This window comes from Etheostoma cragini, chromosome 3 (genome assembly GCF_013103735.1).
Source record: "Etheostoma cragini isolate CJK2018 chromosome 3, CSU_Ecrag_1.0, whole genome shotgun sequence".
In the NCBI taxonomy this organism is placed as follows: Eukaryota; Metazoa; Chordata; class Actinopteri; order Perciformes; family Percidae; genus Etheostoma; species Etheostoma cragini.
In genome coordinates this window covers 27,667,662-27,680,191 of record NC_048409.1, presented here as the reverse complement: position 1 = coordinate 27,680,191, position 12,530 = coordinate 27,667,662, and the positions used below count along the sequence as shown (strand labels likewise).

Genomic DNA, 12,530 nt, shown 5'->3' with positions numbered 1-12,530 from the left:
CCCCCCCCCCCCAATGTCCTCAGCCAGCAGTCCAAACTCTGGATGCAGTCATGTCTCCGTCCGCTCCGATCCGTCCCTGCAGCAGCTGCATGCCAGCTGTGTGCGCGTGCAGTCACCTGCATAACGTGTGCAGCTGCGTGGAGTTAGTGTCCTAACGTCGTCAACAAGCAGTCGGTGCGGTTCGGTGCCTCCGTGCTGGTGATGTTGGACACCGGGTTCGGTGTCCAGAAAAACACGTAGTAAATCACCAGGATGAACGCAGCCACTGACACGCAGAGGAAATAGGCGATGGCCATCGCCACTTTCACCCAAATTTTAGTTGACATGTTGACGTGTTTGGCCCGCAGCTCCCCGGGATAGCTCGGCCTCCGCTTCATGTCCCCGTTCAGCTTCTCCGCGGTCACGGTCGCTTTCCTGCCGGCCGCTTTCATCTTGGCACTGCCGCTTTAACCTTATCCAACCTTATCCTCTGCGGAGTGCTGTGTGCTCATTTGAGTCCGGACAGCAGAGCCAGATGGACCCCCCTCTCCCCTCCACGGCTCTCCTCTCCTCCGGTCCGGGAATAGAATGCGGTCCAAACCGCAGGTCAGCCGCTCGGGTCCCGCAGCCTCCTCCGGTTCCGTGTCCGCAGGGCGGTTAGATCTATGAGCCCTCTGAGTCCTCCGTGCGCACCGGACAAACTGAACTCAAGGAGGCTGTCTCCGGCGTCAGCTGGATGGGACCGCTGTCAAGATAGCCACGGTTACATGTGCTGTTTCCGGTCGGACCTTTCAAAATAAAACGAACGGTAAGTATAAGAACCCCAATGAAAAAGCCCACTCTTATTCTGAAGGAAAACTCGCCATGTTTCCGGCACTGCACCTGGTGTCTCCGCCTCACTTGACGCAGCTTCGGACGAGGAGGGGCTCAAAGTGCGCAACACCTAACGATTGGGTCATAGTTTGAGAGAAACGTCCCGCAGCAGAAGATTGGAGAGATGCAGTCTTCATCCACAAATGATCACTGCCTCGGATTTCTTCTCCAGCCTGCTAAATCTGGACAGCAGCTGGCCAAGAGAGCCCATAAAAGAGACATCAAACCCCCCCCCCCCCCCCCCGCCCCCAAAAGAAGCTTTCCCTATACAGATGAGTCACCGGCTGCAGCCATAAAATGTAGGCTAGGGTGTACATTGAGCGTTTTCACGGGATTGAAAGAAGAACTATAGGCCCATTTTTCTTCTTGTCCTGCAGCAGCCTGCAAGGTCAAACTGCACATATTCAATATGTGCATGAGGCATAATGGTTTTATACTGACACACTGCTTGACTGACATCAATTTTCGTGTCAATGTAAAAAGGATGAAAAAAGCAGCAGCAGCAAGGTTATCAGCATACAGAGTGAATGTAATCATCTGTAACAGGCATTTGTAATCCAACATGGTGTTATAGCTTTAAAAAAAAAAAAATCTTCCACCTGACACCGAGTGGCTCACGCACTGGAGCTCACCATGTTTGAAAAATAATGCCCTCTTGGATGCCCTTCCAGGGCAGAAAACATGATGTACTAGGGGTGGGGGGGAAATAGATAGCATAGTATTGCGATACTTTCAGTGGCAACACTGTGTCTATACACAGGCGCCAAGTATCGATCTTTTGTCATATGTGTTGGTCAGTTTGTCTGCTTGACAGTCCCCTTTTGCAGCAATAAAATTGAAGTGAGATGAACGAACAAAGAAATGCATCTTTTTAGATAAAACAGATGTTGACAAAGTTTCCTTTTGGGGACATAATAAAAATGAACTTTTTATACCTTAGGCAGACCCTGCCACTTGGTGGCCATTTGCCACAACCTGCCCATTGAGAAAATGTGATGATATGCCATATGGCCCACCTTCCGTGAAGAACACTTGCTTCTTCTAGGATGCCCTTAGTAGAATAAAACATAATAATGTGCCCTCTGAACTGTCTTTACAATGGAGAAACTGTCATGCAGTGCCTGGTGTAGGGTGCCCTTTCAATGGAGAACTCGTGATGATGTGCCCTATATGGTGACTTTCTAGGGGAGAAACATGATGATGTGCCTCATATGGTGCCCTTCTTGTGAAGAAACAGGAGTACGTGCCCTATATGGTGCCCTTCTAGTGAAGATACTGGATGATGTGCCCTATAAGGCGCCCTTCTTTTGGAGAAAACCTGATGTGCCCTATAAGGCGCCCTTCTAGTGGAGAAAACATGACGCAATGCCACATGGGCTGTAACCTTGCATGGCAGCTGGATTCTCACAATATCACTCAAAGATCCATCGAGTCAGGCTTCAGGGAATGCGTTTGTGTCCAAATCAACGATGGCTTAGATCAATCAGCATCCTGTGAGGAGCTTCTGGCAACTGCAGCAGGGTTTCGGTGTGAGACAACATAGAGAGGAGACGGTTCTGTTCACAACAAAGAAGTTAGCACGGATGCTACAATAGCATCAGTTATATTAGAAGTGGAGATAATGTCTTCATTGAAACAAGAGCAAAGAACAGGACTAAAGGCTTATCTCCAGGGAAAAGATTTTTGTTTTTCTTCCGACTGGCTTCGGCTTGAGTTTAAGAGACCAGCCAAGTGTTTTTTTGAAAGTGCATGACCGTTTTCAATGCAGCTTCTCAGATGGTGCTGTGCAAAAAACATCTGGTGTGTCAGGTCATATAAGTTGCCCTTCATGCTACAACACTTGCACATTGGTGTCCCACAGCATGCACCTGGTGCTATGTTTTATTTTCCTCACCACTGGTCTCCCAGCTATTCAGCCCAGGCTTCAGACATCAGAGAAATACATTTATTGGCTAAATAAGAGAAACTGAAACTGCTAAAGCAACTGCGTGCGTTACATTTCATGTGGTACAAACATTAGGGCTCTCTCTGATGTCATGTTGGGGACATTTATCAATGGCTTTGATAACATTAAAAAGCTACAATTTTGGATTCATGCTAGTTCTGATAATCTTTCTGAAACAGCAACCTTGTCGGTTTTTTCATGTCTCAAACAGGAAAACGTTGTAGAAATAGATTGACACACTGAAATTTCTCCTGTCTAAGGTACAATCAATAATCAAAGCTCAGAAAAATATCCATATGTAAAAACAAAATGTTTTATAGCTCACAGGCTACATTTTGCCTTATCCGTGGAATGTTTCCATCTCCATTTACAAACTGTACATATTGCCGTTCCTTTCGATCCAAATGCATAATTTTTATTCCTCTGATACAGAACACAAAAACATTAAAGCAACCCATTTATCCCCGTGTCCACAGGCATGATTCAAAGACTGTGCAGAAACCAAGCACACACTCAAAAACAAACCAAATTAAAAGCCGACCATGGTCTGCTGAGGTACGCGCGAAGGCTTTCGTACTAAAATAAACTGCTCAGGTAGTAATTCATCTTACTGAACTTTAATTAAACACCAGCCATTCTTTCTAAAGAGACAGTTATGTCCTTAAACCTCGGCTGTTAAATAAAAATATGTATATTTAACATAAAGCCAATAACACTCATAACGTAAAGCGATTTTGGAAGGAGATCCTTGATTTTAAAAACGATTAAAAAGGCAGTGTCACGTGTAGAGAGAGGGGAACTCTTCCCAGACGGATATGAACGGATTTCTCTCTAGAACCCATGATTTACAAAACGACAGCACAGTTGGCGTCAGAGAAAATTAAAGTCACATTCTTTTAGTAATCATGATTCTGAATTAAATAATTTAAAAACAGCAAGTGGACCGCCGCCTCTAAGTACATAACAGGTATTTTGATAGATTTGAGGCGAGGGGGACTGGGATCTGATCCTCAGAGTTAATCTGGGTGAGAACATCAGCCAAAAGGACAGAGTGTCTCATCAGTGAAGTCGGCAGGCCTGCACAGCTAGCTCTGATGCAAAATATGAAAAATAAATTACACCTAAAACACCACGATATACCTGCTGCGAAGCTCATGTAAACAGTCAGGCTGAAGATTCTCACTTTTTAAAGATCTTTAGTGTGTCCTGATGCCTTTAGAAGTAAAATTATAAAAATGTCAGTGGGTCTGATACAAAAAGTATTTCCATGTCCCAGTAAGTATAAGCCCCAAAGAGCAATGCAGGCTGTGAGCTGTAGTCCCATCTCTGCATCATCAACACTAAGGGCCCTATTTTAACGATCTGAGTGTGCGTTTAGGGCGTGTCAAAATCCACTTTTGCTAGTTTATCGGCCGAAAAAAGGTCCATGCGCCGGGCACGTGGTTCCAAAGGGTTGTACTTAGTGTCTTAATTAATTCATAGGTGTGTTTTGGGCGTAACATTCAGTAAACCAATCAAAATTGTCATCTCCCATTCCATTTAAAAGAGAGGCGCGTTTATACCTTGGTGCATTGCTATCATTATGCAGATTTGCACCGTCATATTTTTATGTGTAATCCTTTGCATGTTTGTGTGCCGCTGCACTTCCGTGTGTGTGTAACAAGCATAACGTGCACGTGGTGTGCATAAGCATAGGCGCATTTAACTAATGCGCTGTTAATCTAAAGAAGGGAGATTTGGCTAGCTCCTGATTTCTGTCAATTTTCCTAAATGATCTGTGAAAACATAACTACACGTGTGGTCTTTTGGACAAACTCAAATCCCACTTAGTTCATTTTACCAGCCCAGAAAAGCATGGGTCCCCACTGTGGGAACAAAACATTTAGAAAACCAGCGACTGACGCTGATTTCACTCATCATATCTTAATACTTAACAAAGGGAGACAAAGCATGGCGGCGGCCCAGAGGGGATCAGAACCACGGATCCAAAAAGAAACAGCTGAGAGAGAGGTCCGTCCATCTCATGTTCCATCCTCCTCAGAAGTCAGTCTGTTTGTTCCCAGCAGTTTTAGCCTGTTGATACAAACACAGGCAGTAAGTGGTGGTTTGTGTGTGTGTGTGTGTGTGTGTGTCTGTCTGTCATTGTGCTTATCACTTTGATCTAAAACCCATCACAGTAACATGATAATATAATAGGCTTTAGTATTCTGAAATGTGAATCTGAATGCGGGACCTTTTATTGTGGTACTGCTACTTCTCTGAGACGTCCGAGTGCTTCTTTCACAACTCTTTATTAGAATAAGTCGGTAAATTTAAAAGGGTTTTCTTTCTCACACACAGTCTTCAGACACAGCCCGTGCAGAGTAGTGCACGCACTCTTCACCCCTCCATCATCTGTTGCTGCCTGCCTCTTTCTCCACTGTGACTTTAAGAAAGTGTGTCTGGGCAAAGTTTAGTAAAATGTCGTTTACCATTCTAGTTCCTTTTAGAGCCACATCGTTACGTTCTGCAACGTGGGGTTTGTAAAATAAAATAAAAATCTATAATCATCACGAAGAGAAATGCACTTCTTATTATAAATCAACCGGCATACTAACTTCTTACTCTTCCTTCTCTTTTAGAGAAATGAAGAAATCATTTCAAATGCTCTATCATTTCTACTCTTCCAGCTGAGACTTTGTCGACCAGCGCTGAAACTGATCTTTTGGGGTTGCAGCTGTCAGTATTACACTGACTGAGACATCACTGGAAAACAGTGTTTATTTGAAATCAGGGTGTTTGCCTGTACTTGAGGATCTGACCCTCAAGTGGCTCCAAAGTACCCTGATGGTACTGTGGAGCCTCACAATCATCACAAGATTTAATTCAATAAGACTTCAAACGGTCTCCGTTCTGTCTGCATGATCATCTGTCCGGCAGGCTGCAGCTCATTTCCTCTGAAAAGCCTTTTAAAAACGTAATTGTGCCTCTAATTTCCCCTGGTTTCCTGATCCCCACCCTGAGAGAGAGACATACACACACACTCACACAAACACACACACACACACACAGCACTCATGAGCTCATCTGTGTCCTGCTGTTTATCACACATGAGTCATTAGAAGAAGCGTTGATGCAATCAGTGGCGTTTAGGCCAAAGAACACAAGTGGACAATAGAAATCGGTCCTTAGAAGGTTTCATCTTACCTTTTCTTTTACGTACTTTTACTAAACATCAGAAATTGATAATTAAATAAGAATACCAACATGTTTCAGCCACACGTACAGTGTGCGTGTGTGTAAAGCACCTGGACACAGTCTGTGGGGGTAAAAGGGACCGGGAGTCAACTAGGTCTGGAACTAACAGGAATTTCCATGACCAAATAAATATATTTATCGTTTGGTCGATAATAGAGCTGCAAATTCCTCTATGTGTATGGCACCTTAGGGCTGAACTTAAACATTGCTTTCCTAACGTTGTAAAGCAACATTTAACAAGCAAATACATAGATATACTTTACATTAGATGAAATGTTACTATTAAAATAAGAAACCATGCACCAGCAACTTGGTAAAGGGATCTGCGCCTCCCTATAAATTATAATGTACTTTACTATACTATACTTTACAGGTCACTCCCCACAAATCAGGTTCAAATTAGATCTACTGGCTCTTCAACATCCTGTATGTTCACATCTCAAACTCTTTAATGAAGACACTTGGCTAAAACCCCATTTTAATTGTCCATTCTAGGTTGACAGTGGGCATCATTAAAGAGTAAGGACAGAATCAGTCCTTTTGTGGTTCTCTGATGTTCTACTACTACTTCCAGTTGGAACCAGTTGACCAAAATCATTTGTTTTCCAAAAACTTAGTCATTAGCCAAAGTGATGATGGCACAGCCACAAGCTGAGTGGTTGTAAGGGGAGCGTCTAACGGATGGACTTCCTCCTCATGTTTGTGGATTATTCACTTAGCTCACTTTTAAACCGCTGTGTGCAGAACGGATAAGAAGATAGATCACATGAGGGCGAGTGGTTTCTATTCCCTTTGGTGAATGAAGATGTACAAACTAATGAATTATGGTACCATTGCGAGATGCTTTGGCGTCAAGTGGCTAAATCTACTGCATCAACCTCAACAAAAATAAAGGCTTTTTAGGGGGTTGCATTTAATAAAGAGCACCTTTCCATAAAACAACCCGAAACCACGCACAGTGGCCCAGTGCGACATTGGGAGGCCATTAGTTTCTGCCCGGTTAAGGGTATATGGCGCCTACTATACCCACAAGGAAAAGTCTGCAGCATTGTTTTAGCCTTTGGGGTTCTACACAACATCGCACAGGAAAACAGGGTTCCATAGATGTAGTGACGGAGCCCGATGACCCGATGCCCAGAGAGGAGGACATGCGCTCTCCCTCACAGCTGGAGCCTGGCTGACTCATGAAAAAAACACAAGTAAAATAAAAAACACTGCATAAACTGCTACAGTGTGTTAATAATTTAATTATAGGTACACCTATATGTAGGTTAAAATTATTATTATTATATTGGGACTTGATATTTAAATTACGGTCGTTTCCAGCCGTTTCATGAATCCCACGCGAAGCCTGTCGTAAGATGATCTGGTGCTCATATCGACCCTGGTTTCTACGTTAGGTTGATAAATGAGGGCCAACCTGTGCACCATCTCAAGTCCAGATTTGTTTGGGACATTCAAAGGGAACTCTTGCCAGCTAACCCATAAGGAGCTAACTCTTTGAGTCCTAAACATAACAGGTTCATCCCCTGAAATTGTTGCTCAAGACTTATCAACAATCGTGTATGAACGATCTAAGCGCACGGCGTGAAGCGCATGGCGCAGGTGCATTTAGGCGTGTCCAAATCTACTTTTGCTCGTTTTATGGCAGAAAAAAGGGGTTGTTCGCCGGGCGCATAGTTCAAAAGGGTTGTACTTAGTGTCGTCTTTAATTCATATGTTGGTTTTGGGCGTAACCTGCAATAATAATTACAGTGTTGTCTCTCATTCCATTTAAAAGACAGGCGCGTTTGTACCTTGGCACATTGCTTTTATGATGGCAGGTTTGCACCATAATATTTTTAGTTGTTGCACGTGTGTGTGCTGCTGCGCGGCCCTGTGTGTGTATAACAAGCATTGTCATGCCCTGTGCACGACCCTAGGTGCATTTTACTAATGTGCTGTTAAAATACATTGAAATGCTGCACTATTGACTTTCTGTTGGTCAATGACACCATCACTTTCTGCTGCCACAAGATAACAATCCGCCAAGAATTCACCTGAACACACCTCCCTGTCAGTCCAGCCTGCCCATGGGCGCAAAGATGGGCACAGGACGTGCATTTGCTATTGTAACAACGTGGGTGCTGGACAGGCAATTAACGACGCTTGCATGGGGCTTTGCGCCGCGCTGTGCCGGGAGCAAGATAGGGCTCTTAAAGATGTGCAACAAAGCTTTGATTGATGATTTCAAAATTTGGTTCGTTTGGTCGGACAGTTTAACTGGAGACACCCGGTTCCCAAGATGCCATGAATGTACAGAGAACAGAAAATAGGATCACATTTCACTTTGATTAGCATTGTCATCACAGCCACAAAAAGATGAAAAACAACATGCCAAGGAAGAAGAGAACAGGAGGGATAGGGGCAATATACACCGCCACAGGGAGTAAATACACCAAAGACCACCAGGGAAGGTGGAGTTAGTACTTTCAGTGCATCACAGGAGGCGCAGGAAGACAGCCAGGTCCAAATAAACAGGATTTGTGTAAGTGTATAAATATATCTTTGGATGTGTCATTCGCACCATACAGCTCCCACCATTATTTATTTAGAGGTGAAAAAAGCAATCCCGGGTGAGCAGGAGAACCACAACCAGGAAAAGTAACAAGAGGACCCACTCACAAAAATAACACACCAGAACGAGGAGTGAGAGGATGTACGAAGTACGCAGGCGGTGTCTCAGTCACTAATAATGGCCCCACGTACCTGAGGATGTCTGCTCTGAGGACTCCACGGCCTCTGCTGTCGGAGCAGCGTCGGTCGCAGCAGGCGCCGGGTCGTCAGCTTCCCCTCCTCCTGGTTCACAGGAGCTCTGGTCAGCCTCCAGCACGGCTGGAGACAGAGGAGGGCTGTCCACATTGTCTTCTGTCAGGGAGAAAGTAGTGTCTAAATTACAGTGTTTCCTCTATTTGATTGATTTCTTACACGTACACTTGATCCACCACTCTGTTCCAGACCGAAATATCTCAACAGCTAGCAGCAGGCGAGATGGATTGGCTTTTAGATTTCCTTGAAGTTGGGTTCAGGCATTCATGGTGCCCAGAGGATGTACCCTACTGACTCTGTAACATAGGGTTCTGAGTGAAATATCTGGACAACTAAAGGATGGATTGTCTTAATATTTGGTATTAACATTCATTTGTTTAGGTCTGTATTACCTTGTGATGGGGCAGCAGGTGTATCCTGGTCCTTCGACACAAGAATCTCACAGGAAGCAGGGTTAGAAACCTCACAAGGGGCGGGGTCAGAAACCTTGCAGGGGGAGGAGTCAGAAACCTCATAGGGTGCAGAGTCAGAATCCTCACAGGGGGCGGAGTCATAAACCTCACAGGGGGCGGAGTCAGATGGCAGTGCAGTGGGGGAGTCTGTGGGGACGGACTCTGGTTCTGACACTATCACAGTCTGCCGGGCTTTACTCTTTTCTAAAGGAGAGGAAATATCTATGGCTGGCCATGGGAAGACAGAGAGGGAGGGGGGGTGGAGATTGGGAGAGGAAATGAAGTGGGGAGACGGTGAGGAGGTAGGGATGGAGAGAGTAAGAGATGACATAGGGTGTTGAGATACGGTGTAACACACAGAAAGTTGAGCACAGAACAAACAGGAAGAGACAACCGGGCCGTATCCTACCTGAGTCCTCCTCTTTCTGTGGCTCAGCGGGTTCACCGGAGTCGGTAGCTTGGCTCTCTGTCACCTCCTCCAACTCCTGCTCCTTCTTCTGGGGGGGGCTGGCCTCAACGCTGGGGGGTTTCAGGGGGCTCTCGCCTTCCATGCTGCTCCGAGGCGACAGCATCTCCATCTCCTCCCCCCAGTCTGACACAGGCTGGTGGCCTTCCAGCGGGTAGAAAGGGCTGAGGGGCTTGCCCCCCTCTGGTGACTCCTGAACTGCTGACGGTGGGGGGATGTGGATCTTGGGCCTGGAAGGCCGCTGCTCTTTGGGGCTTTGTGCTGACGGCCGTAGGGAACAAGGCGTGGGAGATGTCTGCGAGTTGTATTTGCTCCTGGTTGGTTTCTCTTTCCCGGAGTCTTTCTTCTCATCACCTCTGGAGTCTTGTTCCGAGTCGCTCCCCTCATCGTCTTCTCCGTCACTGGCGTCCTCCCATTCTTCGTCGTCATCTTCTCCGTCCTTGGACTCCACCTGCAACAAAAAAAGAAAAAGGAAGGAGGGAATTACTGGGAAAGTAATTCAAAAGAGTTTGCAATTGGCAATTGGGGGGAACAAAACAAGCTGTTGATAAGTTGAGCCTGTTAATAAACAGCTAGTTTTCTACACATTCAGCATTTACTCTCCTCTGTTGAGCTTTTAAGTCTCTCCACTCCTGAGGAAAACACCTGGCTCTGTAGCTGCTAGATGTCCCAGTGTGTTCACATGCTCTGTTGCTAAACAGGTAGAGTACAGTGGGTTTTAGAACGTTTTGCTCTAAAACACTTCATTCAGTTAAGGGGAATGGCGGTCAGATGATAACTCTGCAGGTTCATCACTGTGAGGTTATATTTTCATACCGTTACATCCCTATCTACGAGCAACTTGTTTCACATAAAAATTGATTATAGCGGTTTAAACACGTCCATTATCTGCCCTTAAGCATTATGTAATGAAATGTACAAGCAGTCTATGTGCCCTAGGTGATTAAAGTGCTAACTTAGTGTTCCAATTTTTTTGGATCTTTCCTTCTTTTAATAAAAACAGATAAATCAAACATGTCCAGTTAAGATGCCTGCCTGGGTTTGACCTCCTGTAAGCTAATGGGGAGGTTGTTTGCATTTTTGATGAAGAAGCCCCTCTACCTTCTGTGCTGCAGGAGGTTTGGATTGTACTTCCTTTTCCTCCTTTTGGGTCTTCTCCTCTCTCTTTGTGTTGTCCTCCTCTTCTTTCTCCCCTTCCCAGCGGTTGTCGTGCATGCTGTCAAAGGCAAGTCAGACATGTCAGAGCTCCGACACATCAATGTTAGAAGCAGCACACAAATAATGCTCAACAAAAGAGCACACACGAGTCTCTCATACGAGTAAACAAATGGACAGAGGAAGAACATGTATGAAAACACCCAGAAAAGAGAATATATGTGTGTGTGAAAAGAGAATGTGTAACCAAAGCTTTCAAATAAATGTAAAGGAGTAAAATGTACAATAGTTGCCTCAGATGTAGTGGAATACAAGTATAGAAGCATTACATGGAAAAACTCAAGAAAATACCCTCAAAATTGATGAATTGTATTTAGTTACATTCCCCTACTGCCAGATTCACAAAAACAGGCCAACACGTTGAGACCCTTCATCAATGAATCCATCTTGAAAATAATCATTAGTTGCATTATTAACGCCAGTGGTGTCTTCTATTGAGTTGGCTGTCCAAAGAACATCTGAGCTGTTCTACAGTAGGCTTGTTGGAGCATGAACTGACAATCTAAGGGTCATTTTTGCTGGAAGAGAGACCGTGATGGGGTCTGTGTGGATTTACCTGTAGCTCGGTTTCTGTCCTCGGCCCCGACCTCTGCCCCGTTCGCCCCTTTGCCCTGGGGTCCTGCCCTGGGACAAGAAGTCGCCGATGGTCGGAGCTTTAGGGGGCCGCTTACTTTCGTCTGGAAGAACAATGCAAAGTCAGTTGTAATATATGATATAAAACCGTAGGTTGAATCAGAAGAGAGGGAGTGGAAGGTGAGAAAAGAAATGTTGGACGCGTGTGGTCTAACACTCTAGTATAAGTACTCCATATTAATTATGTTGTGTGTTAGGAGTGGCATTATCCAATAATTCAGTTTTTATGATGAGATGGAAATTGATGCTGGGAGAAATACTTGTGCAGTGGTTGCAGTACAACGTAAGAAAGAGTGCAGATATATAAATAAAAACCAGAGCCAATTCACTCGCCCACTGTCCCCAGGGTTCAGGTTCTGAGCAGGAGGAGTAGGGGTGACTCCTGTTGGATTGAGTTGTATATGGGAGATAGGCTGTTATATGTTTAAAACCAAATCAACATGCTAGACATGTTAACATTTGCATTTAGCAAAAACCGAAACAGTCCGTTCCTGCTGCTGTGGTCAGAGTGTCGATGTCTTATGTGACATCAGAGTCAACACTGACAGCTGAGTCCAGCTGAACTCTGCTCTGGGACGTTCGTTTGTTAGCCAGTGGGTGATGGATGGCTCCGGGTGGGAGGGAAGGAGAGATCAAACTGATTTTAAAGGAGCGCTTTAGACTGGCTTCCATGATACTGCGTGTGACAAAGAGAAAATACATCCTCTAAAACAGCTGGCTAGATCGATCCATCTCTCCCCTGATGATGAAATGAGAACGATGTTGGTCTGGAAGGGATGTGACAGAGGAAATGATCACGAGAGGAAGGTAAAGTAAATAAAAAATGAGTCAGAGTGAGAGATACGGAAGAGATGAGCAGCTGATCGAGGGAAAGAAAAGTACAGAAAGAGGAATGGAAAGAAAACCATAGGAGGTGTGAAGA

The 12,530-nt window shown here is 45.0% G+C and overlaps 1 protein-coding gene across 5 annotated transcripts in view; it reads right to left on the bottom strand.

The window, feature by feature from the left end:
• Window positions 1-2,783: 2,783 nt before the first annotated feature.
• Window positions 2,784-12,530, bottom strand: part of ccdc9 (coiled-coil domain containing 9) — a 23,543-nt gene continuing 13,796 nt past the window's right edge. For all 5 annotated transcript variants that reach the window (XM_034867543.1, XM_034867545.1, XM_034867547.1 and 2 more), the window contains 6 exons: window positions 11,532-11,652; window positions 10,862-10,976; window positions 9,704-10,211; window positions 9,235-9,522; window positions 8,783-8,941; window positions 2,784-4,870 (listed from right to left, as the gene is read on the bottom strand). In XM_034867543.1, coding sequence (XP_034723434.1) covers window positions 4,866-4,870; window positions 8,783-8,941; window positions 9,235-9,522; window positions 9,704-10,211; window positions 10,862-10,976; window positions 11,532-11,652 — 1,196 coding nt within the window. In that variant the 3' untranslated portion in view covers window positions 2,784-4,865. The remainder of the gene's footprint in view (window positions 4,871-8,782; window positions 8,942-9,234; window positions 9,523-9,703; window positions 10,212-10,861; window positions 10,977-11,531; window positions 11,653-12,530) is intronic.